The sequence below is a fragment of the Schistocerca cancellata genome, chromosome 3, assembly GCF_023864275.1.
Source record: "Schistocerca cancellata isolate TAMUIC-IGC-003103 chromosome 3, iqSchCanc2.1, whole genome shotgun sequence".
In the NCBI taxonomy this organism is placed as follows: domain Eukaryota; kingdom Metazoa; phylum Arthropoda; class Insecta; order Orthoptera; family Acrididae; genus Schistocerca; species Schistocerca cancellata.
Window position 1 is genome coordinate 588,766,998 of NC_064628.1, and position 27,773 is coordinate 588,794,770.

At 40.3% G+C, this 27,773-nt stretch overlaps 1 protein-coding gene across 1 annotated transcript in view; it reads right to left on the reverse strand.

The window, feature by feature from the left end:
* Positions 1-27,773, reverse strand: part of LOC126175451 (sorting nexin-25) — a 173,113-nt gene that overhangs the window by 27,686 nt on the left and 117,654 nt on the right. The window contains exon 15 of the mRNA XM_049922252.1: positions 7,465-7,598. Coding sequence (XP_049778209.1) covers positions 7,465-7,598 — 134 coding nt within the window. The remainder of the gene's footprint in view (positions 1-7,464; positions 7,599-27,773) is intronic.

Genomic DNA, 27,773 nt, shown 5'->3' on the forward strand with positions numbered 1-27,773 from the left:
TTCTCTGTCCATTACCAATCCCCCATCATTTCTAAATTATCATGGCCCTCAACTATGTGAATAGTTTGTTTTACCTCATCATACATCTTTTATCTCATCAGTACATTCTTTCAATTTCTTCCTCATTTGTGGAGCTAGTAGGCACGTAAACTTTCACTAATATGGTGGCTGTTAGGTCTGTATCTATCTTGGCTACAATAATGTGTCCACTATGCTGTTCATAACAGCTTAGCTTCATTTCTATTTTCTTACAATTAGACCCTCTACTAACAAGACCAGAAATCCTGTTCTTCCTGCCACTGCACTTCACTAATTCCCACAACATCTGACTTCAGCCTACCATTTCCCTTTTCATTTCTTTAACCTACCTACCAGATTAGATCTAACATTCCACATTCATGTTAGTGTTTCTTTGCTGATGACAACATCCTGAGTAGTCTCTGCTTGGAGATCAGAATGGGCGACCATTTTACCTCTGGAATATTTTACCCGTGATAATACTGTCATCATTAAGTCGTACTACAGAGTTGTCTGATTAGGGAAAAATAATGACTGCAATTTCCTCTTGGTTTCATAGTGCCAACATAGCAAGGTCATATTGGCTTATGTTACAAGGCCAGATCAGTCAATCATTTAGATTGTTGCCAGTGTAACTACTGAAAAGCCTGCTGCCCCTCTTCAGAAACCACAGGTTAATCTGGCCGCTCCACAGTTACTGGTTGCACTTATGTTCTGGCTGCATTACAACAAATAAGCCACCCCACCTTGGCAAACTCCTTGTTTTGTGGTGGGAGGGATACCTATAATCCTTAATTTGTAGGTAGTGGTCAGCAGCAGTAGCTTACCACAGGCGACTGCAATGAGACAGATATTCAATGTTTTTTGATTCACAGTACCGGTAGCAGTTGAATGTTTGAATGTTGTCGCTATGATTGTGCCGTTTCCGTAAGCGACTTTCTGTGCTGACAATCCCACTTGCAATAAAGTAACAATGTACGCATGGACTAAGCTTGAAACAATTGTTCAGAGCATGTTACAGTCTGTAAAAGCATGTTAATAGTTTGTAATACATTCTACTGAACTGAACTGAACTGAAATTGTTACGTTTGTATGTGTGGCCATCTTCTGCAGCAGCTGTTAACATCTGTTATTATAGGTTATCTGTCTTGAGCTGAATGCAATTTAATTAAAAAGAAGTACACCAGATGCATTTAGCTTTTATTTACAAAGCATCTCCTGTGGTATTCTGTAAATTGGATACACACATTGGTACACCTATTTGATTCTTTTAGGTTAAAAACAGCATTTTCTTTATGAAGTTGGTCTGTAAGCTAATTACAGTGTTTCTTTACATAGTCTGCACCTTCCCCTCTTGCTAGCAGTGGTAGATGTCGACAGGTTTCATTTCATATCTGCAGTTTTTGGCATTTTACGTTATTTCCTGCGCTGTACTATTTATAATTGACTTTCTTAACTGTTTTTCATTCATCACTAACAATGATAACACTGTAGCAGTGTTTATGCTTATCCATTCATTTTCATTCAAGTTGTGCGTGTTGGCAACCTATGCAACAATTGTGTGATTGTGTGTGTGTGTGTGTGTGTGTGTGTGTGTGTGTGACAGAGAGAGAGAGAGAGAGAGAGAGAGAGAGAGAGAGAGAGAGAGAGAGAGTTAGTGAAGTTGTCTTGTATATAGGCAGGGATGTGAGTTCTGGACCATCTGCATGAAAAGATCTATATTTGAAGAATTAGATGCTGTTGTCTTGCAATGGTTTAGCTAAAAATGAGGAAAAGATATCATTGTTAGAGGCACAATGTGTGCCAAAAAAGCTAAATTTTTTCATGGAGCTCTAGGGTTAAAAAGAGAATTTAATGCCTCATGAGGATGAGCCAAACTGATTCACAATCCCCATGATTCGTGAGCTTACTGTGCTTAGTTCAAATGTTGCGGCAGCTGCTTCCTTCCAGGAAGAGTTCCATAAATTTAAATTTGTGGTAGAAGAGAATTTCAAAACATACCAAATTAATAATGCAGTCTGTATCGGAAATTTCTATGAATCAGAACCTTGTTTTTAAGACTGAAGTTTGTGTTCCTGGATGTAAGTTGTCTAAAGAACGCATTACAATTTTGTGCACCACTAATGCTTCTGGGAACCACAAAGTGAAACTACCAGTGACTGTCAAATCAAAACACCTCTGAGCATTCAACGATATCGAAGCTAACAACCTACCTGTTCATTATTACAATCAAAAAGGAGAATGGATGGATAGTTATATTTTCAAAAACTGATTCCACACACATTTTGTACCACATGTTCAGTGATTTCTACAGGACAAAAGGTTGCCACAAATGGCTGTTCTATTGCTTGATAACACCCCTTTCACATCCCTATGAGATGATTCTCGTATCTGATGATGGTCTCATCATAACTAAGCTTTTACCTCCTAATGTGAGTGCCATTATACAGCACAAGGACCAAGGCATAATTGCATTGGTGAAATGGTGCTACCGTGCTGGTCTAGTGGGAAAGCTAGTTGATGAGGATGATTTTGTGGCGTTCTGGAAGAAGTTGACAACTCTAGATGCCATACATAGGATTTCTGATGCCTGGAAAGAAGTCAAGCCACTTACACAAGTTCGATCAAGGAGGCAAATACTTCCAGGTACAGAAGAAAGTTATTTTCAAGGTTTCAGTGTTGAAGAAATAACAAATGTACAAATAATGAATCTGGAAATGGGTTTAAATGGGTTTGAAGATGTTGATGAGGAAAATTTAAATAGTGGTTGCAGACTGATGCATGTGAACCCGGCTTCCAGTACAGGAGTGATGCCGAAATTGTGACAGCTGCTTCACAACAAACAAAGAAGACTGTTCATGTAAAAGTCGGGATGAGGACAGTGACTTCATCAGTCACTGTACCGCACTGCAATGTGTCAATACTCTTTTACATTATACGGGCCAGAAGGGGTTCCAGTGAAATGACATTATTGCTGGAAGAAAAGGTCTAAATGCCATGCAAAAGACGTCAACTGCAATCAAAAGCAGAACAACATCACAGACTATTTTAAGAAATAAATATGCCTATGGTACCTATACACAGAATTTGGATAAACTTCTGAACAAAGAATACGAGTTTGAATATATCTCAATTATTCATATTTTTTTATTGTTGATGCATCTTCTTCCCCACATTACCATGAATAATCGGGAGTACCCCCCGCCATGAACCACGGACCTTCCCGTTGGTGGGGAGGCTTGGGTGCCTCAACGATACAGATGGCTGTACTGTAGGTGCAACCACAACGGAGGGGTATCTGTTGAGAGGCCAGACAAACATGTGGTTCCTGAAGAGGGGCAGCAGACTTTTCAGTACTTGCAGGGGCAACAGTCTGGATGATTGACTGATCTGGCCTTGTAACACTAACCAAAACGGTCTTGCTGTGCTGGTACTGCAAACGGCTGAAAGCAAAAGGAAACTACAGCCGTAATTTTTCCCGAGGGCATGCAGCTTTACTGTATGATTAAATGATGATGGCGTCCTCTTGGGTAAAATATTCCGGAGATAAAATAGCCCCCATTCGGATCTACGGGTGGGGAATACTCAGGACGACGTCGTTATCAGGAGAAAGAAAACTGGCGTTCTACAGATCGGAGTGTGGAATGTCAGATCCCTTAATCGGGCAGGTAGATTAGAAAATTTAAAAAGGGAAATGGATAGGTTAAAATTAGATATAGTGGGAATTAGTGAAGTTCGGTGGCAGGAGGAACAAGACTTTTGGTCAGGTGATGATGATGATGTTTGGTTTGTGGGGCTCTCAACTGCGTGGTTATCAGCGCCCGTACAATTACCCAATCTTTGCTCAGTCCAATTTCGCCACTCTCCTGGATGATGATGAAATGATGAGGACAACACAAACACCCAGTCATCTCGAGGGTTTTGGTCAGGTGAATACAGGGTTATAAATACAAAATCAAATAGGGGTAATGCAAGAGTAGGTTTATAATGAATAAAAAAAAATAGGAGTACGGGTAAGCTACTACAAACAACATAGTGAACGCATTATTGTGACCAAGATAGACACGAAGCCCACACCTACTACAGTAGTACAAGTTTATATGCCAACTAGCTCTGCATATGATGAAATTGATGAAATGTATGATGAGATAAAATAAATTATTCAGATAGTGAAGGGAGACGAAAATTTAATAGTCATGGGTGACTGGAATTCGAGAGTAGGAAAAGGGAGAGAAGGAAACATAGTAGGTGAATACGGATTGGGGATAAGAAATGAAAGAGGAAGCCGCCTGTTAGAATTTTCCACAGAGCATAAATTAAACATAGCTAACACTTGTTTCAAGAATCATGAAAGGAGGTTGTATACATGGAAGAACCCTGGAGATACTAAAAGGTATCAGATAGATTACATAATGGTAAGACAGAGATTTAGGACCAGATTTTAAATTGTAAGACATTTCCAGGGGCAGATGTGGACTCGGACCAAAATCTATTGGTTATGAACTGTAGATTAAAACTGAAGGAACTGTAAAAAGGTGGGAATTTAAGGAGATGGGACATGGATAAACTGAAAGAACCAAAGGTTGTACAGAGTTTCAGGGAGAGCATAAGGGAACAATTGACAGTAATGGGGGAAAGAAATACAGTAGAAGAAGAATGGGTAGCTTTGAGGGATGAAGTAGTGAAGGCAGCAGACGTTCAAGTAGGTAAAAAGACGAGAGCTGGTAGAAATCCTTGGGGAACAGAAGAAATATTGAACTTAATTGATGAAAGGAGAAAATATAAAAATGCAGTAAATGAAGCAGGCAAAAAGGAATACAAACATCTCAAAAATGAGATCGACAGGAAGTGCAAAACTGCTAAGCAGGGATGGCTAGAGGACAAATGTAAGGATGTAGAGGCTTATCTCACTAGGGGTAGGATACATACTGCCTACAGAAAAATTAAAGAGACCTTTGGGGAAAAGAGAACCACTTGTATGAATATCAAGAGCTTAGATGGAAACACAGTTCTAAGCAAAGAAGGGAAAGCAGAAAGGTGGAAGGAGTATATAGAGGGTCTATACAAGGGCGATGTACTTAAGGACACTATTATGGAAATGAAAGAGGATGTAGATGAAGATGAAATGGGAGATATGATACTGTGTGAAGAGTTTGACATAGCACTGAAAGACCTGAGTCGAAACAAGGCCCCAGGAGTAGACAACATTCCATTAGAACTACTGACGGCCTTGGGAGAGCCAGTCATGACAAAACTCTACCATCTGGTGAGCAAGATGTATGAGACAGGCGAAATACCGTCAGACTTCAAGAAGAATATAATAATTCCAACCCCAAAGAAAGCAGGTGTTGACAGATGTGAAAATTACTGAACTATCAGTTTAATAAGTCACAGCTGCAAAATACTAATGTGAATGCTTTACAGACGAATGGAAAAACTGGTAGAAGTCGACCTCGGGGAAGATCATTTTGGATTCCATAGAAATGTTGGAACACATGAGGCAATACTGACCTTACGCCTTATCTAAGAAGAAAGATTAAGGAAAGGCAAACCTACGTTTCTAGCATTTGTAAACTTAGAGAAAGCTTTTGACAATGTTGACTGGAATACTCTCTTTCAAATTCTAAAGGTGGCAGGGGTAAAATACAGGGAACGAAAGGCTATTTACAATTCGTACAGAAAGTAGATGGCAGTTATCAGAGTCGAGGGGCATGAAAGGCAAGCAGTGGTTGGGGAGGGAGTGAGACAGGGTTGTAGCCTCTCCCCCGATGTTATTCCATCTGTATATTGAGCAAGCAGTAAAGGAAACAAAAGAAAAATTCGGAGTAGGTATTAAAATTCATGGAGAAGAAGTAAAAACTTTGAGGTTCGCCGATGACATTGTAATTCTGTCAGAGACAGCAAAGGACTTGGAAGAGCAGTTGAATGGAAAGGAGGATATAAGATGAACATCAATAAAAGCAAAACGAGGATCATGGAATGTAGTCGAATTAAGTTGGGTGATGCTGAGGGAATTAGATTAGGAAAAGAGATGCTTAAAGTAGTAAAGGAGTTTTGCTATTTGGGGAGAAAAATAACTGATGATGGTTGAAGTAGAGAGGATATAAAATGTAGACTGGCAATGGCAAGGAAAGCGTTTCTCAAGAAGAGGAATTTGTTAACATCGAATATAGATTTAAGTGTCAGGAAGTCGTTTCTGAAAGTATTTGTATGGAGTGTAGCCATGTATGGAAGTGAAACATGGACGACAAATTGTTTGGAGAAGAAATGTGGTGCTACAGGAGAATGCTGAAGATTAGATGGGTAGATCATATGACTAATGAGGAAGTACTGAATAGAATAGGGGAGAAGAGGAGTTTGTGGCACAACTTGACAAGAAGAAGGGATCGGCTGGTAGGGCATGTTCGGAGGCATCAAGGGATCACAAATTTAGCATTGGAGGGCAGCGTGGAGGTTAAAAATCAGAGGGAGACCAAGAGATGAATACACTAAGCAGATTCAGAAGGATGTAGGTTGCAGTAAGTACTGGGAGATGAAGAAGCTTGCACAGGATAGAGTAGCATGGAGAGCTGCATCAAACCAGTCTCAGGACTGAAGACCATAACACCACCACCATACTATTATCTCAACGGCACAGTTGGCTGTACATAGTAATTTCCTGTGATCAAAAGAGTACTGCGACAGACATTTCCTATGTCCCCAAAGGCTCTCCTTCATGATGGCTTTTACTGAACGTGTGTGAATGAACCAATGATTGAATTACACTTGTACAGAAGTATCAACAAATGATTACCTGTGAACAAATAACAGCATGAATTAGAAGATATGTATTATTGCTCAATGGTTCAGTACAGGTTATTTTCCTCAAAAGAAATATAAAGTGGACTGTTTGAAGGCTATTACATATCTTCAGCACAGCACAGAGTTTAAAAAAATGAAGCCAACAATGATATACTAATGGTAATTTGGCCAGCTACGCAGACATAACAAGACTGGCAGTTAGGCATGGGAGTGTTTAAGCCTCCTGATGCAGAGGCCAATTATTTAGACAAACTGTTTAAGCAGTAAGGAGAAATGACTGATAAATCAGTCATCCATAAAAGTAATGGCAAAAAAAGACAGCTAAATATTTTTAAAGGGAATAATAGTGAAGAAGCACTAATAATTAGGTGACCACAGCTTGGACGGAAAACTTTTGAATGAGAATTACCTCATACAGTACAGGAATGAGAATGAAGATTTTTCTTTTTATGTCTCTTTACTTTTGTCTGTTGAACATGTGAATAAAAGAAAATTATCTATTGTATCCTCTGAACATAAAACCACTGATATATAAATAAATCATGCTGGCCATCTAGTCATCGCCTGCAAAGATCACGTCAAATGTAAATTTCCTCCACTGTCCAACTGCAATACTTCAACTTACAAAATGTCCGTACTACTTACATTTTGAACAATGTAGAAAGAGAAAATTTTGATCTTCTTGGAGATGGTGCGATATGCTTTAGATGTTCAGAGCTGGGGCTTAGGAACGCATATAGTGCCTCACTCTGGTTGAGTCTGTCATCCTCGAGGACAAACTATAAAATAATAAAATAAAAGATTATACTTACATGCTCTGTGGCAACAACAATAATCCAGAGTTAATTTTAAAAGGGTACAAAGAAATTTTACAATGTAAGGGAGCAACTGAATAAGCCTCAAAAACGTGTATAAATGGTGATTCAGTTGCCCTACTGAAATTGTCTGATGCAGCCCAAGAACATGTGAAGGCGTCGTAAGGTCGATATTCCCCTGCTAGCTTACTGAATGGTACTAATGTCAAGTAGGCCCATCCTGCAAATGATTCTGAACATATCTGACAGATGGTATAGTCTGTTCACAAAAACATAAATCCTTTAACACATTTATCTAGATCTGGCTACAATGTAACTACATTAATATATCATGCTATAACTATGTTAATATGTTCGGTGAAACAAAGAGTGAAATTAACACTTAAAATGAGGTAACATTGATGTACATGTGTATTAAACACTGCACTGTATGTACTCTAATCTATTTATAATACAAGCACATTCCTGGCAGTGTAGCATAGCTCACGAGGTTAGGGGTAAGGCAAGCAATCAATGAAACGTGTTATCAATGACTCGAATCCTGCAGCACTCAAAAATGTTTGCATCAGTAGATGTGTTAATACATAAGCACATGTCAATGTTTGCCATATTCAGACAGGAAAGCGGTGCTGTTATTGATATTGTGCCCTGCACACACAGCAAGGCCTGAATGTAATATCTGCTGTCGGTCATCATGTTTCCCACAGAGGAATATACTGACAAGCTCCTTATTTATGGGGAAGCAAGAAAAATGCGTTTTGAGGCACTACGTCTGTATCAAGAGCCCAAATGCAAAGACATTCCACAATGTTGAAAGACATATAAGGACAACAAGCGTGATTCAAAAAGTACCACCTGTGCGAGGGAGGACAGTAACGTTTGGTGAAAATGAAGATGCCATACTGGATACAGCTCGTACTAATCCACTCATGAGTACAACAGCTGAACACCAGCTAGTCATCCATATGGCAAGTATTGCATTCACATAAATATCACCCATACCATCTACAGCTACACCAAAAGCTCTGCAGGTAAAATTTTGAAGCATGAATGAATTTTTTCACTAGCTATTAGGAAATCTGGAAAACGATGCAGCACTCCTATCGCACATCTCTTCCTCAGATGAACTGCAATTCCACAATAAAGGGGCCACCAATCACCCCGACATACACTACTGGACTACTGACAAGCCTCACTGGGTGCGACTGGCACCCTATCAAGTACGATGGAGAGTGAATGTTTGGTATGGAATCTTGGGTGATCACCTTACCAGACCAGTTCTTTGAGCACCATTTGACAGACACATACTACCTGCACTTTCTGTATCAGGAAATCCCACTGCTGCTGGAGAATGTGCCATTGCAAGATCATTTAATAGCGTGGTTTGAACATGATGAAGCTCTGCCACATTCACGTCATTATGAACGAGTGAAGTTGAATGAGGAACTTCCAGGAAAATTGATAGGAATAAGAGGATGCATTGCTTGGTCTGCCAGATCATGGATTTAAACCATTAGACTTATTTCCATTTGAAACAAATAGTTTATACTCAAGCACCCGAAAATCCCGACCACATCTGGCAATTCATCACAGAAACCTGCAGATCAATAACACCAGGAATGCCTTGGCAGGCAACAAGATCTATTCAGCAGCAGGCCCAGGTGTACATAAACCTAAATGGCTGTCGCCTAGAGCATTTGTTTACATGATAAACACTGTCAGTGCAGTTTTGTTCCCATTATTTCTGTTCTGTATTTGTCAGGATTGCTAACACATCTGCTATTCTTAGGGCCACAAAAACGTTCATTCACACACAATTTTCATTGAAAGAAGATATTTCTTGTATAATGTGTGTATGAACAACCAAACAGACATAAAAAATAATGGAATCCTTGCCCTGGACTCGAATGTCGCGCCTCACACACAAGACTGTTCTGCAACGCTTGGTCTGCCTTTACCAACTATGCTACTGCTCAATACAGCACATCTGGTGCAGATTATAGCATGTATTAGTTTTAACACAGTCACAATAACACCGGCATTTCAGTGTCAAATTTTCTATACAGCACACTTATGATTCGCTTTGTTTAATAACAATATCACATTACAGATTCCTTTTATGGTGAAATAGTAAACAACAAGATACATCCAGAAAGAGATTTTCACTCTGCAGCGGAGTGTGCGCTGATATGAAACGTCCTGGCAGATTAAAACTGTACAAAGGTCCCGAGTTCAAGTCTCGGTCAGGTACACAGTTTTAATCTGCCAGGACGTTTCAACGAGATACATGTTTGTATTTGCTGAGCATTTGTGCTTGCTGAGCATATCAGATAAACAGATGTTTTTGGAATGGATATAAAATTGTGGGTTGCATTAAAATGTCATTGGCAGAGGCAGCTGAATTGCCCTGTGTATTAGATTTATACACACTCACTCTAGCCAATAACACAAGTTCCTCCAGTTTCATTACATTCGTTTGACAGTTAACTCCAAGAGTTATAATGGTGGTAAAAGGAAAAAGTTTCACTACAATTACCTTTCCTGAGAGCAGTTCATTGCTTTAATGAAGTGTCTCACATATCACTACAACACTGTCCAATCAATCTGAAATACTAAGATTGTTCACTGTGTTTGCTAGGTTAACAACATTCCCCTCTCATGTCACCCATGTCAACCCTTCCTTCAACCATTGCAGGAAATGTTGCTTCAATACAAAATCTAAATGAGAAAAAGTGTCAGATAAAGCAATCTTCTAGATCAGTTTGGGTAATTTTTTTTTTCCCCAACTCACAGTAGTCTAGGAGACCACATTAAAATAAAGTACGTAGCCTTTTCTTTCTGGGGACTATACTATACCAAAATATCTCTTGTGGCACAATCAAATGAATAATAAATTCTAAACTAGTGTATCTTTGTCACTGTCACTGTCACTATCACTAACTGATAAAACTAGCCTTCTGTACCGAAACACTAATTGAAGGGATCAGAAGAAGTAATTGGCAACCCACAAGAGTGTATTTTGGGTTACTGTAGGGTACAGCTTTGATTACATTCATGGACAAGAACATAGATACAAAACGAATTTATGTAGCAGACAGTACTTCCTAATGGTAAATATGAAACTACTACATCGCAGCATGTGGTGCATTTGAAAATGTGATCAGACTAATCATTACTAAATTCAGGATTAGTACTTTCTACTGCAGATCCCTTCAGTTCATCTACCACTTTTAACTGATTAGAGGTTTTCAAAACCTGGTAAACCTATTGAGGTAATCCTTGATCCACAAACAATACTGCAAAAATTTCAATTCACACAATTTCATTTACCTCGATGTCTCACTGACGTGTCATGGAAGTTATACTGAAACATGTCTCGCTACACATTAGTGTCTAGATTGAAGTATCGAGTGGCATAATTTGAACAGGAAACACTCTGATTTCAGTTTCAATTAATACCCTAAAGTTTCGCTCTTAAGAGGAGCTATCACCAAACGACATTTGGAACTAAGTCAAATACCTCTAAAGTTCACATGAAATTGGTACACAACATACTGTTCTACTCGTACTTAATCTGTGTCTGTAGTCCTTTATGGATTATTATGTAAAAATACCAAAACAAGGAAAAGCCAGAGAACGCACATATAAAAAAAAGTTTAACATACGCAAGCTTTCGAGCTGGTGGCTCCTTCTTCTGGCAGGAGGGTTGAAAAGGAAGGAAGAGGGACGAAGGAAAGGAACTGGAGAGGTTTAGGAAAATGGGTAGAGCTTGGAAAAGTCAGCCAGAACCCTGGGTCAAGGGGGAATTACCGAACGGGATGAGAAGGAAAGACTGATTTGTTGGGGACTGCACTGGATGAGATTTGAAAACCGGAGAGCTTAAAGATAAAAGATACGGTTATATGCAAGGCAAATGTTACTGCTAAAACAGTGTGCAAGAGTTAATAAGAGTCAAAAGCTAAGAGCATTGTATGTAATAGAGGTGGGAGGGGGACAGCAAAAAATAGGCAGGTCAAAAAACAACATCCTTCCTGCTCACCTTAATCAACTTTATACTTCACCATTGAGGGGCAGACATACAAACAGATCAGGGGTATGGCCATGGGAACCAGGATGGCTCATTCCTATGCCAATCTTTTCATGGGTCGCTTGGAGGGGGCTTTCCTGTCATCCATATTCAAAGATTATCTACGGTCAATAGCACGTAAACACCCAGATCAGACAACACTAGTTGGAGGTGAGCTTAACATACTGAGTGTAGACTGGGGCATATATGGATGCAATGTGGATCAGTCATGCGAAATACTTTTGAACATGTTTTCTGAAAATTGTCTTGAGCAGCTAGCTCAGGAGCCCAGATGCAATGGAAATATCTTAGAACATGTAGCTACAAATAGGCCAGACCTTATCGACAATGTCAGTACAGAAACAGGAATTAGCAATCATCATGTCATTACAGCAACATGATTAAAAAAGGTAATAAATCAGCCAAGAAGGCTAAGAGAGTGTTTCTGTTAGGTAGAGCAGAGAAGCAGTTATTAACTGGCATCCCTTAGTTCCAGTAAGATGGGTGTAAAGGAATTAAGAGTAAAGTTTAAGCAGATTGTAAACTGTGGCCTGGAGAGGTATGTGCCTAGTAAGTGGATAAAGGATGAAAAAGATACACAGAGGCTGTTGCACTCTTGGTTCAAAAGGAAACACATAAATGATGATAAGCAAATGTAAGTAGAAATTCTTGTGACTGTGAAAAGATCTATGCATGAAGCATACAACAACTACCGTCACACTTTAGCAAAAAAACATGGCAGAAAACCTGAGAAAATTCTAGTCATATTGTCAAGTAGAAGAAGATGTAAGTAGATGAATGACGAACACTAACTTCACTTAACAAAGGTTTATTCAACACTTGCACATACAAGAGTGTGGAGCGAACTGCCTCCGGCCAGAACACATACAGCATATATACAGCTACGGAACATTCCAGTACAATGATTCTTGCCATTTGTGGATACTTCTCGAATGTACTAGAACCGAATATAGAAATTAAAATTTTACAGTTCAGGTGGGTTTTGAATTCACAACCCTCCATGCAATAGTCTAGTATCATAACCATTACACTACAGTGACTGTGTTACTCAGCTTCTTCTGCGACATTGCTCCCTCCTTAAGAGAACAGCATCTCGGTGTTACATCCTTCTAGTCCGGGAACGAGTCATCGGTCCTGCATACTCTGACTCCGAATGACTGATGTTCACCCTGGCAGTGATCTTCTTAGAACTTCCCTTGCCATTCGTCACCTTTCCGCTTGTTGCCTGTCGCTGGAGCTTCGAATTTACCCTGGGTTGCAGGATCCTTATAGGGCTTCATTTGAAGGACATGGACCGTATCTCTGATCTTTCGTCGTCTTGTGTCGGGGTCGAAATCTTCAACTTCATAAATAACATGAGATAACTGTCTTACAACTTTACAAGGTCCAAAGTAGTACCTGAGGAGCTTCTCAGAAAGACCAACCTTCTGAACAGGAGTGAAGATCCAGACAAGGTCACCAGGCTGGTAAACAACAGGGCGGTGGCTTGAGTCATACCTTCGGCAATGGTTTTCTTGAGCCTGCAGCGTTCAAGCTAACTGCCGAGCTCCCTCAGCTCTGGTTAACACCTGGCCAATGTAGTCATCATCCACATCATCAGGATGTAATGGAAACACAGCATCCATTGTCATCGTCGCCTCACACCAATGCACCAGGAGAAATGGTGTAAATCCTGTGGTGTCTTGTTTGGCAGTGTTTTAGGCAAATGTCACGAAAAGTAGCACCTCATCCCAGTTGCTCTGCTCAACATTGACGAACAATGATAGCATGTCGGCCAAGGCCTTATTAAGGCGTTCAGTAAGCCCATTAGTTTGTGGATGGTATGCAGTCATCATGTGATGAGTAATGTTGCACCGACAATTTATCTCTGTCACAAGATTCGCTTTGAAAACTTTCCCTCAATCCGTAATTAACGACCGTGGGGCACAGTGTAGTGTTTTAATACAATGTCTTTCACAATGAATTTGGCTGCTCGGATGCTTCGGATGTTTCCATGGCTTTTGTAATGGCATAGCGTGTCAGATAATCAGTGCAAACAATAATCCACCAATTGCCACTAACAGACGGAAATCGTCCAAGGAGGTCAATCCCAACACGCTGAAAAGGTGTTTCGGCTGGTGGAATTGGTATGAGTCGGCCAGGTGGTTTCTGAGGAACTGCCTTTCTCCTCTGGCACTCTCGACAGTGCAACACATAGTCACAGCCACTCCTAAATAAACCTGGCCAGAAAAATCTCTTGTGGATTCTATCGTATGTCTTAATAAATCCCAAATGCCCGGCTTCGGGTGTTTCATGGAATTTCCGTACAACATCTAAGTACATGTGTTTAGGAATCACTTGTAGCCACCTCTTTCCAAATGAATCAAAGTTTTTCTTGCAAGTAATCCATTAACTACCTTAAATTGTCCTTTCACATCCTTGGACCGATTTAAGGTGAGCATAATTTGAGATGTCTTGGTGTCCTTCTTCTGCTCAGCAGAGATATCCTGGAGTGAAGCGAGACAGTCACTATCTTCATCAAAGTCTTGATGGTCTTGCACAGGGTTTCTTGAGAGACAATCAGCATCTTGGTGATTTCTTCCATGGCTGTACACTATGGTAATGTCATACTCTTGAAGACGTAGTGCCCACCTGGCGAGTTGTCCTGTTGGATCCTTAAGACATGTCAACCAGCAAAGTGAATGATGGTCTGTAACAACTGTGAATGGCCTTCCATAGAGATACTGTCAAAATCTGCACATGGCCCAGATCACAGCAAGACATTCTCTTTCTGTAGTTGAGTTGTTTCTCTCGGCTTTTGTAAGTGTCTTAGAAGCATAGGATATGACCTTCTCTTTTCCATCAGAAATCTGCATCAGAACAGCACTGATCCCTTACCCACTGGCATCTGTGTGTAGTTCTGTAGGTTCTCTCTCATCATACAGACCAAGTGCAGGGTCAGTCATCAGAGCTTTTCACAGCACATCGAAAAAATCTTGTTGAGCACCACCCCAGATAAATTTAGCATTGGCTTTTAACAACTCTTGGAGTGGCTTGGCTTTGATACAAAAGTCTTTGATAAAACGACGGTAATAAGAACATAATCCAAGGAAGCTTCTCACATCTCTCATACTTTTAGTAATAGGAAGTTCCATTATAGATCTCACCTTTTCTGGGTCTGGCTGCACACCTTCATTTGACACAAGGTGTCCAAGTATTTTGATTTCTTTTGCTCCAAAGAGACACTTTCTTGGATTAAGTTTCAGTCCGCCTTGTTGGAGATACTTAGGAACGGCCCTCAGTCTTTTTACGTGTTCATTAAATGTCTCTGAGACCACTATAATGTCATCTAAATAACAAAGACACATTGTCCACTTCAGGTGACTTAGAAAATTATCCATAATCTCTTCTAAAGTTGCTGGTGCATTACACAAAGCAAATGGCATTACCTTAAACTCATAGAGGCCCTCGGTGGTTGGAGGGGGTGGGGGTGGGGTGGGGGTGGGGTGGGGGGTTGAATGCAATTTTCTCACGATCAGCCTCATCTACTTCGATCTGCGAGTATCCTGAGTACATGTCCATGGTTGAGAAAAACTTAGCCCTCTTCAGACAATCTTGTGTATCGTCACTTCATGGAAGAGGGTAAAAGTCCTTTTTAGTTATCTTATTAAGCTTCCTGTAATCAACACATCTTTCTTTCTGACGAGAACCACTGATGATGACCATGGGCTTTGGGAAGACTGAATGATGCCATTCATCATCATTTTCTCTATCTCATCGCAAATTATTCGAAGTTCTGTTGCTGACACACAGCTTAATGGTTGATGGTCTCCAATGCTAATCCAGTGCTGCACTATCGATTTCTCATATTTGCTCTTCACCTGTGGATGGAAGCATTCAGAGAAGTGATATCTGGTGATAGTCTAGCTAGAAGATCTTGTTTCGTAGTGGTAGCGCTAATTTCGCCCACAGACTCGGCATGGGACGTTTCTATGATGCTCAGCTGTTCTGCAATTAACGGCTCAGCATTTACTATGCACATGCGTCTTGGAAGGATCTGCGGTTCTCAGCAACAGTTAACTATCCACAATTCACCGAATCCATTCTTAAATGTGATGACAGAGGCTGGGGTGACCAAGTTATTCTTCAGTGGTATCCTTTTCTTACATTCCTCTACAAGATCCATGGGTTGATGCATGGCATGACACATGACAGTTACCTATCTAGCACTGACTGCAGGAATGATCACTTCATTCAGCACACAGTTTCCACACACTCATATGTGTATCTTCATGTCCACAGTATCTCATATCATCTAGCATAATCTTCGTGCGAGCACAATCTATAATTGCTTGAGAAGCTTTCAAAAAGTCCCATCCGACTACACTCTTGTAAGACTATGAATTCTAAGGGCTGTGTACGGCCACTCATACCCACACGAATGACACATCTTCCTGTAGGTTTTACATATTTCCCATTAGCTACCTTCAGCAGAGATGTTTTGTTGTTGACGAATACGGTTTTCTGCAACTGGTGATGGTACTTCTCCGAAATGACTGAATATGATGCTCCAGAGTCCACAAGAACTTGGGCTGGTTGGCCATCCACGAGGATATCGACGTAGCTTTCTTTCATTTTTTAGTGATCGACGGTGGAAGATTTTTCTCTTCAGTGGCCTCACCTCCAAGGAAAGTCGCACTCTTTACTTTTCCAGGTTGCGGCAGCTAGGTGATTGGCTGGAGCCTCTAAATGGCGATGGAGACCATGATTGGTGTGTTGGGGAGCGTCCTCTCCAGCGGATAGCTTGCAGTGATGATGACCTACGTCATCCTGCACCCACATCATCTTGTTCATCTTCGTCATCCCGGAGTTGGCGTCGGCTAAGATCGGTCTGCTGTCTTCTGGCGCGGGCGTCATCATATATCCGCCGCCCTGATTGACTATAGCGCACCACGTGTCCCGATTGTCTGCAGTGGAAACATACTGGTTGGTTATCCTGGGTCCTCCATACGTCAGTCTTCCTTTTTGCCCCAACAGGTTCCTCATGCGGCATTGTAGGAACGTAACTCAGCCTGGGTCTTGACTTTGTTACTGTTTTAAAGGGAAATGGAGGATGAGAGATTGGGTTCAGTGTCTGTTCCACTTCCTCCCTTATGACTTCTTGAAGCATCTTAATTTTTTTGCTCTCCGTGCAATCCAAGTGCCTTCTGAACTTCCTCTCTCACTATCTGACAAAGAACACTTGTGAAATCAGTTGCTTCCTCCATCGCAGACATCGATACGACATTTGGAAGCCGTTCAAACTTCTTGCATGTAATTCTTTTTTGATGCATTTTCTCAATATACTGGCACCATTTTATGAAGTCGTCTGCTGTCGGAACCTCCAGGAGTAGGGCTTGATACATGTCTTCAGCAACACCCTTCATGAGATGTGCAACCTTATCTTCCTCCTTCATTCTAGGATCCACTATTTTACACAGCTCCTAGACATCTTGAATGTAGGACACTGTCCTTTCTCCTGGACGCTGTGCCCTGCACTTTAATTTTATCTTCAGCCTTGCACTTCTGTCGTTGTGTGTCACCAAAATACTTGCCAGTTCCGCCTAGAAGACTTCCCAGCTTGTGAACTTCTCTTCGTTGTTCTCATACTATTGCTTGGCAGTGCCCTCCAAGTAGAAAAATACGTTAGCCAAACACATGGTGTCATCCCATTTGTTAAATCTGGCTATATGCTCATATACCTTCAGCCACTTATTTGGATCTTGGCCACCGGCACCAGAGAACCCAGAAGGATGTCTCATGTGGTGGCACACAGTTGCTGTCATCGTAACGTTGTCTTCTTCTTCTGTCTCTGATAGATTGTGATCTGTTGAATTTGACTGGAATTCGGGTTTCTCGTCACATAAACGGCGGCTCTGTCGTGGCCTGATGGGAGCCACTATGTTGTCGATAATGTGCGGTATCACAAGTTCCAATACCCAGCGTCTCCACCAGAATAATGTCACATAGAAGAAGGTGCAAGCAGATGAATGAGAAACACTAACTTCCCTTAACGAAAGTTTATTCAGCACTTGCACATACAAGAGCGCGGAGCAAACTGCCTCCGGCCAGAACACATACAGTATATATACAGCTACAGAACATTCCAGTACAATGATTCTTGCCATTTGTGGATAATTCTAGAATGTACTCAAACCGAATATAGAAATTAAAATTATACAGTTCAGGTGAGTTTTTAACTCACAACCCTCCATGCAACAGTCTTGCACTTCTGTTGTTGTGTGTCACAAAAATACTTGCGCAGTTCCGCCTGGAATCACTACATTACGGCAACTGTGCTACTCAGCTTCTTCTGCGACAATATTTATAGTTGCTAAGCGGGTCTAAGCTTCCATTCAGTCTCTTGTTGAGGAGTCTGGTGTGGCAGTTGAAGATAGCAAAACAAAACCAAAAGTTTTAAATTCCATTCGACAGACTCCTGTATGGACAACACAGTAATAAGCATACCTGGCATAGAGAAACAACTGAAAGATTTGAAAGCAAATGAATCACCAGGTCCGGATGGAATCCCAGTTCGATTTTACAGCATGGCACTGGCCCCTTACCTAGCTTGCATTATCATGAAACTCTCGCGCAGCACCAAGTCCGAAGCAACTGTAAAAAAGCACAGGTGTCTCTTACATAAGAAAGGTAAAAGTGTGGACCTGCAAAATTACAGACCAATATCCCTGACTCCTACTTGCTGCAGAATCCTAAAACATGTTCTCAGTTCAAATACAATAACCTTTCTTCAGACTGAGAAGCTTATATCCATGAATCAGCATGATTTTAGAAAGCATCACTTGTGCAAAATTCAGCTTGCCCTTTTCTCATATGAAATGCAGAGAACTATGGATGAAGGGCAACAGGGAGATTTCATATTTCTAGATGTCCCGAAAGAATTTGACACGGTTCCCAATTACAGGCTGTTAATGTAGGTATGAGCATACGGAGTTCACAGATACATGAATGGCTCGAAGACTTCTTAATTAATAGAAGCCAGTATGTTGTCCTCGATGGTGAGTATTCATCAGAGACAAGGGTATCATCAGGAGTTCCCCAGGGAGCGCTGTTGTTCTCTGTATACATTAATGATTTGGTGAACAGGGTGGGCTGCAATCTGCGGTTGTTTGCTGTTGGTGCCATGGTGTACAGTAAGGTGTCGGATTTGAATGACTGTAGGAAGATACAAGATGACTTAGACAAAATTTACAGTTGATGTGATGAATGGCAGCTAGCCCTAAATGTGGAAAAATGTAAGTTGTTGTCAATGACTAGGAAGATCAAACCTGTAATGTTCAGACATAGTATTAAGGGTGTCCTGTTTGACACAGCCAAATTGTTTAAATATCTGGACATAACATTACAAAGCAAGTAGGGAAGGTTAGTGGTCGATTTTGGTTTATTGGGAGAATTTTAGGAAAGAGTGGTTCACCTGTAAAGGAGACCACATATAGGATGCTGGTGTGACTTATTCTTGGTTACACCAGTGTTTGGAATCCATACCAGGTTGGATTGAGGAAGATATTGAAGCAATTCAGAGGTGGGCTGCTAGATTTGTTACCAGCAGGTTCGAACAAGTAAGTGTTATGGAGATGTTTTGGGAACTCAAATGGAAATCTCTGGTGGGAAGCGACATTCTTTTCGAAGCTGACTGCCAAATGATTCTACTGCTGCCAACATACATTGTGCATAAGGACCATATGAAGGTAAGATATGTGAAATTAGGGCTCATACAGAGGCATACAGTTGTTTTTCTCTTGTTCTATTTGTGAATGGAACAAAAAAGAAATGACAAGTATTGGTACAGGTTACCCCTCTGCCATGCACTGTATGCTGGCTTGCGAAGTGTCTATGTAGCTGCAGATGTAGATATGGACTCACTGTGACGCTGACCTGTTAAAATTCCTGGAACCTCCAAATACAGTCTCCCAATTAAACTTTACATGGTCCTATTCCGAATCCCATGCCACTTTCCTTGAACTCACCGAAGGCCAGCTACACACTTCTGTCCACATTAAACCTACTAACAAACAACAGTATTTACATTTTGACAGTTGCCATCCTTTCCATATCAAATGTTCCCTCCCATACAACCTTGGCATTTGAGGCAAACATATTTGTTTGGATGCAGACTTTTTACAGCAATGCACCACTATTCTCACCTCATCCTTCACTGGACGTAATTACCACACCAGCCCAGTTGAAAAGCAATTTCCTGGGCCATCACATCCAGTCCTGTTACTGCTGATTCCTCCAAAAAATAACTTCTGAACACATCACTTGTCACTCAGTATTATTCTGGTCTTGAATGCATTAATCAGTTACTTCGACAAGGCCATGACTTCCTAAAATCATGCCTTGGAATGAGGTCCATTCTGTCTGAGATTTTTCCTATCACAACTAGAATAGCTTTTTGTGACCCTCCCAATCTATGAAATATTCTTGTCAGACACCATGCTCTTTCTCCACCCATCTCCCTACCCTGTGGCTCCTACCACTGGGTTTGTCTCCATTTCAAGAGTTGCCCTTTGCACCCGCCAACCAACACCTATTCCAGCCTTCTTATTAACGCATGCATTATGTTTTAGTAATAACCTCTGTCTTGCATATAACCCTGTCTTCCACCTTTAAGCTCTCATGTTTTCGTATCTCCTCTAGTGCAGTCCCCAACAATCAGTTTTTCCTTTCCATCCTGTCCAGTAAGTCTCCTCTGATCTAGGGTTCTGGTCGATTTTTCAAAACTCTACCCCTTCTCCTAAACCTCTCCAGTCTTTTTCCTTCATCCCCTTTCTTCCCCTTCAATCCTGCTAGGAGAAGGAGCATACCTTGCATACTTAAAACCTCTTTTTGTAAGTGTGTTCTCCTGCCGCCATTTGGTGAACAGATTTTTTTATGTATCCACTTACATAATATTGTCAAAAACTGTTTACTTTCACTGTTATATCAAACCAAGCAGAATTAGGCTCTCTCACTTCAGGTGACAGTTAGGTCCAGTGTCCTATTTAGAGACAGACACAGGGGTGGTATTCCTTCCTCTCAAGATTGAGTGGAAATATGAACACAGCAACAGAATTATTTGCTCCCAAACAACTAATTTATTCCGTTTACTCCACCAGTGCGTCACAAATGTTCTTTTTTGAAGAAAGTGTGTGTTACCACAATGTATGTCCTCTATGAGCCACCAAAAATGATATTATTATCTAACTCTTTGCATGTTTCCTAATGTCTTCACAAGCTGCCAAGTGTGTTTCCCAACCATATCACTGAAAATTAAAGACAAATTCTTGGACTCTGTTCACTGTTTGATTACAATAAATAAATAAATAGGTCGATTCCCCCAAAAGTGTTATGCTGACCACGGAATGTATGTATTCGTGCGTGCGATAAACTTGTTCTGGCAGCAAACATTACATCCACAACCAATCAAAATGAAGGAACAGTTAAGGATATCTACCTATTGTTTCGTAACATCATGAAATATTTAAAGCCTGGTAGAAACATATCTAAATGAGTGATGCAGTGTGGAACTTTTTCTGTATTCCAATAAATGTTGAAGTAAACGGGCCTCTTTGTTTAAAATGAAAGGCATTAAGTTTCAAGGGTAAAAAAAATTATGTTTATACTAACTTTTGTTAGTTAAAATCAGGGGTTCAACTCTAGAGAAACTTATCTTGCCTCTAATAAATAGAAATATGCCGTTTAAAATAATACTACTTTGTAGAATATTACTGCTGCATAATTTCTGATGAAAGATGGCTGGAAAGAAACATACACCATTGCTGGGTAAGTTGACTGAAACATCACGCTTCGTCTTAATAACAATTTCATAGCATGCAATAGGATGGCATGGCACATAACTGGCACAACACTCTCCAAATAGTACTTACTTTGTCTGCCACTGCAAGAGGAGAAGGGAGGCTAGAATTTCTGGTTTATCTTTCTTCCTAACTACATTTATATAAAAGTCAGTGGGGAATTCAGAGACTATAAACTGTTGGGCAAATTCAGAACATCACTATACATTGTCATTCCAGCGCTTCATGACAATGTAAATTTGCAGTAACTCCATTTTCTAATCAGTCATTGGATACATAGTCTGGGAAAAGCAACTAAGTAGTGAAGTTTCTGCTTTGAATGATAGGTGTGTCATATGTCACAACATTAAACTTCTGTTGTTGCTCCTAGCCTATCTTCCTCTACCCATCCTGCCTCCCCCTAACCACCACACAACTGTGGGCCTCAACTGTTACTGTGATCAGTAATGAGCAACAAGAAGCTACATTTTCATTTTAAGATGGCTGATTCTACTTTAACAACAAAGCTGTAATCCCTGAGAGAGGGATGTCCTTTCATACTCTACTCCTATGAACTCTGTGGAATACATCCATTTCACCTTTACAGGGATGTCTTCAAGCATCGGTCAATATCACATCAAATGCCATTTCCCCTTTCCTTACTGTGTCATGAGACTTTTGCTGACTGGGGTATCACTCCATTGAACACAAGAGCAGATAGAGTTCTGAGTGGTCAGTGCAAATTACCCGCATCTAGATTCCTGCATTTTTTACAACTCTTCCAGGTAGTGAAGACCATTACGAACTATTGTATGTATTGGCACCGAAATATTCAGTAGTGGACAGAACACAAGCCTAAAGCCATATGTGCTTAGGAAATGTGCTATCTTGCTCGAAGTACTGAACTCAGCCTTAATTGTTCTAATTCAGATTCCAGGTAGTCATGACCTGAAATCTTCTGAGCTTTATGTATTGAAGTGCTCATGACATAATTATTCTGTGCTGGGTCGTGGAAACTGTCATTACTTAGGTAATGACCTCTTTGTATCAGTTTTATATACAGCCAATTATTCAATTGTCATTTAACCATCATATCCACAAACGACAACTCCCTTTACTTTTCTACTTGCATTGTAAATCAGAAGTCTGGATGCATGGAGTTCATGTAGTCCAAAAACTAATGTAGTGATCCATTCTGTGAAAACAGAATTAAAATGTTTCATCCCATATCAACATGAACAGGGTACACTAGGGTAGCAGAGTTTAAGTGTGTACTTCGCCACCTTCCATGAAAATGTTAGCAACTTTCATGATAATAGGGAGCCCATGGTTAATTTTCAATTATTGCATACTGTTTAGAAAGTAGGTGATCATCAAAATGTGTTTCACAAATTTGATAATGCCAGGTGTCAAATGGGCAGCCAAAGACCTAATACGTCTGCTACTGGCATCTTAGTACATAAGGACACCAACTCTAGGGTCATCCTATTGTTATTCAAAAAATGACTGTGTATCTTTGACTGTATTGATAGATGATCTAAGAGGCCAATCTTGGGCACCAATAGGTCTGTTAGATATTTTGTCAAACTGCGTGTATGAGACTCAGATAACAGCACATAATAGAAAAAACATCACAACCATATAGCAGAACAATGTGTAGACCTTTAGCTCATTAGTTGCTGCAATCCAAGAGAACTGTTTCACATGTGCACATGCAGTAATCCAACATAAGCCATGACATGAACATATTTATTTTGTTGAGGATACCCATGACAATAAACTGATGACAGCTTCAACAATGGGACCAGTCAACATACCATGGAGAATGAACTGGCATAAATTATCTTCTCCAATGAATGAAGGCATTACCTCATTTTATTTTGTGTGAATAGCTGCCATGTTGGGGCCTTTAGTATGTCAAAGTGTCGAGAGCAACATCTGTTGTTCCAATTTACAGGTTCTCTCAAAAGCCACCACTAGGCTGAGAAAGATTTGGAGACCAAAGACTTACTTTCTTTTAATGCATTCCTCACAGCTTCATTCAAACAGAATAATGCTCATCCACATACTGTAAATAATGCTCAAGACTTTACCTCTGCATGATGTATATACTTCTTCACTGACCTACCATTCAACAAACATCTCACCAACTGAACAAGTCTGAGATAATGTTGGTTGGCATTCTGCGCATGCTGTTTGCCCCACACTAAATACAGTTGAACTTTAGATTCATGTGAAAATTATCTGGAATGTAATTCCACACAGAAACATTTAAAATCTGTTTGCTTCAGTGTCTCTATCTAATGCATGGTGTCTGGTGAATGTGGTAGCAAAAATGACACAAGATATTGATGAAACTGGAAGCAATAGTTGTTCTTTGGGTACTGCAGTGACTGCCACATCACTGCTATCAATATTAAAGCATATTGCATATCATGTGAGAGGAGTTCTAAGTTGGAGCAGTATATGAGTCCAAGTCTGGAGATGCTCTTGCAGTTGCGCATATTTATTGCCAAATTGTTGCTCTTTATGAGTTACGACTGGATCACATTTATGCCTACTTATGTGTTATTTTGGTTATAGTTTGGCTACTTAATGGAGGGGCAATGTACTTGCTGGTGAATTACCTTCGCTGTCAACTTGGCTTGGAGTGGATTACAGTAGGAATGGCTCGTGAATTGTCTCTGAGGGCTGGGCTACCTCAACTTCAATTTGTACCCTACCATTCTTCAATTCATTATCAAGTTCAATTAATAAATTTGAAGTGCAGATACAACACAGGTGACAGATTGGTTCAAAATATCTGAGTGCATCCAGCAGCAATTGCAACAATTCTATGAACAGTTCCTGCAACATCAACTACTTTGGCAGACCATCAACAGAATTACCATACTTCAGTAACATGGGATTAATGCATCAAACAGCTGTAGTGGCATGATGCAGATTTTACAGTCTCTGATTCTCAAAACCAAGATGTGCAATTTGATTCATGGTCAGCTCCAGCAATTTATCAGTTGTTACAAAAACTTGCCCCATTAGCCAACCTCAGTTCTCTAAGCTCTCAGAAATAAGTGAATCACTTATGAAATACTTCTGTAAACAAATCCATGCAGTAGTTTCCAAATTAATTTTCCATCAGTTGGAAAAGGAATGAGATCAGTTCTATAAGTCATGGCAGCTGTTTGAGACCTAACCTCCAAGCGCAACATAATTTTTCAGAATTCCGTAGCACTAATGCCAACTCACAGAAGTGTGACATCCTACACAGGTAAGTTAGTGATGAAGTACTGAGCTAGGCAGACTGCTCATTAGAAGAAGGCTCAAGCTTTTGTACTGAAAGATCTCATACACAAATGCATCAGCAAGCAGAGGTCATACACATTCACGAACTTCGGACTCGACAGCTATTAACTTTCTGAGATGCATTAAGTCTGAGCTCACTCTCATCTGTGCTGCAGAGGCATTCTAAGTCCCACCAGCACCAGCCATGCAGAGAGTACAATGCCTAAATGCTGTTACAAAGCACCATTGTTAGAAAGGGCACAGTGCAGCCAGTCTACAATGCTTTCTCTTAGGAACTGTCAAATACTTCCATCTTGTTGATTTGTTTCCTTGATCACCAACAACTTGAGTGAGCTCCCTGTTTTGCTTCCCATACACATTGTCACAAAAACCCAACAACTTTATTTTACACCATACCAGGCTGCATAAACCACATGCAAAAATTACTCTGTTCCTAATAGATATTGGTTCACTGGCAACCCAGTTTATCCTGACCTGGGTAAATCCTGCAAAATATTTATAATCTGCATTTGGTTTCCTTTCAACTGAATACCAGCACACTTACCAAACTAGTCAATCTAGAAGTCCAGTATCTCTTAGGAACTCTATAGTTTTCATGTGTACAGTAATGACTGGCTTCTTATAGTAAAATGTCTATTCAATTAAAATGATGTTTGTTGTCACATACAAACTGGTTCCTTGTAAAATCAACATCCTTGTAGTTGCACAGAAGTAAGAACTTCCAAATATTTACAAGCTATGATTTTCCTTGATTGAAGACCACAGTTATAACACACTTCTTGAATGAAATTACTGCCATCATTGAACTGCAAGTTTTATTATATATTCATTTCACTACTTCAATTTCAGCCGTAGAGCCATTCTCAAGTCAAAAGATGAAAATAAGTCAGTATATATCAGACATATCTGATGTTTACCTATTCTTTTCATCTTTTCACTTTAAAATGGCTCTACAACTGAAATTGAAGAAGTGAAAAGCATATATAATAAAACTTGCAGTCGGATGGCAGCAATGACTTCATTCAAAGAATTTACATGTTAGATCAGCTGTGAAAGCAGAACTATACATCTTCCAACTATTGAATGTCATCTAGTCTCTAACAACAAGTAACTAAGCTACACTTCTAGCAACCATCAAAAAATTTAACAGCTCACACAACTGGATCATGATTTCAAATCAACAACAAAGATTTAACCAATGGTAGACTCCTACCTTCCCCTGGAAGTGGCAAGTGCACCACATTTTTTCCACTGCTAGTTGAAGTAGCTCACTACAACAATCTAATTCTATGTAAATCACACTGGAGATATTCCTGTCATTGGTCAGAGCACAGAAGAGCACTTCAGTGGTTCCTGAACTGTACTGAAACACTTACAAGTCAAGTTGAAGTACAATCTAAAAATGTTCAAGAGTTTTTGAGAAACAATACCATAATAGTCTTGTGCACTGGGCATTACTCCCAAAGAGCAGCATATTGTCCAAACTGACTCCATTCTGTGGTCCACATTTGTGATAGAACCCTCTAGCATTATAATGCTAAATTTAAACACGTAGGCTACCAAATCAGTAACATGCATGCGAAATTATGATGGAAAAATGTTCCCACAAATTGTGTTACAGGTCTGTGAGAATTTATTCCTGAAATTCAAATGCAAGTTACATTCAGCACCTTCTCTTGCCCTTTGTACTCCATATAGACCTCTTATCACTGCCAACTATACATCACAATATGGCTTTGGTGTACTGTTAGCCTACAGTAATTCTGATGGCTTTGTGTAACAGACTGCACATGTCTCAAAAATGCTTGAGTGTTGACCCAGAGAAATTATTTGAAAACTAATAAAAGGATCTTTACACTGTCCTTTCTGTAAAAATTTTCATGTTTATTTCATCATCGCCCATTTGTCATCCACTGCTAGTTTAAGTGCTCCTCTGCGGTTTTTCACGGATTACGGCTTTCACCTATATCTGGCCATGTTGCTCCTGCATGTTTTCTAATGCCACATATCCACCTTCCACTTCCAGTAGACCAATATTTGGTTCTTTTCTTATCTCTCACAATACTGCAAAGAATTTTCTCGGTCAATCTACCACCCACTCAAATCCATTTATATTTCATTGCAACCATAATTATGTCTTTTACTCCATCCTGGTCTCTGATTCAACTGTTTGTTTTCCTGTCTCTCCTCTCAACATATATTTCTGCATTGCACACTGAGAAACCTTCAGTTTTTGAATGTGTTCTGCATTTGAAATTCATGTTTCATAGCCATAAGTCAAAACTGGTAAGGTTTGAATGGTTCAAATGACTCTAAGTACTAAAGGACTTAACATATGAGGTCATCGGTCCCCTAGACTTAATCCTAACTAACTTAAGGACATCACACACATCTATGCCTGAGGCAGGATTCGAACCTGTGACCGTAGCAGCAACGTGGTTCTGGACTGAAGCACCTTGAACCACTTGGCCACAGCGGCCAGCGTAAAATTGGTGAGGTATGCTGCAAATTTTAACAATGTTATGAAAAAGAATAGATTGCTACTTTCAGTAAAGATGACACATCAAGTCACAGACACAGGCATCGAAAAGACTGTTACACATTTGAGATTTCAGCCAAAGCCTTCTTCAGAAAGGAAAACACACACACATATATTCATACAAGCAAGCACATGTGCATGAGGTGTGCTTGCTTGTGTGAATGTGAGAGGGAGCAGGGGGGGAATTAATTGCCTGTCTGCAAAGGCCTTTGTGAGGCCTTCAGCATACTGCCCAATCATCCCACCACCCCAAGAATCAGTTAAAAAGGGGTGCTCCCCCAGCATACTGCCTTTGCCAGGGTTTCGATTATCTCTCAGCCTGCCCTGAAATGTGGCACATACTACCAAAGATCCTTCCCACCCCTCCTAGAAAGGTGTTCTGTCACCCACCCAAA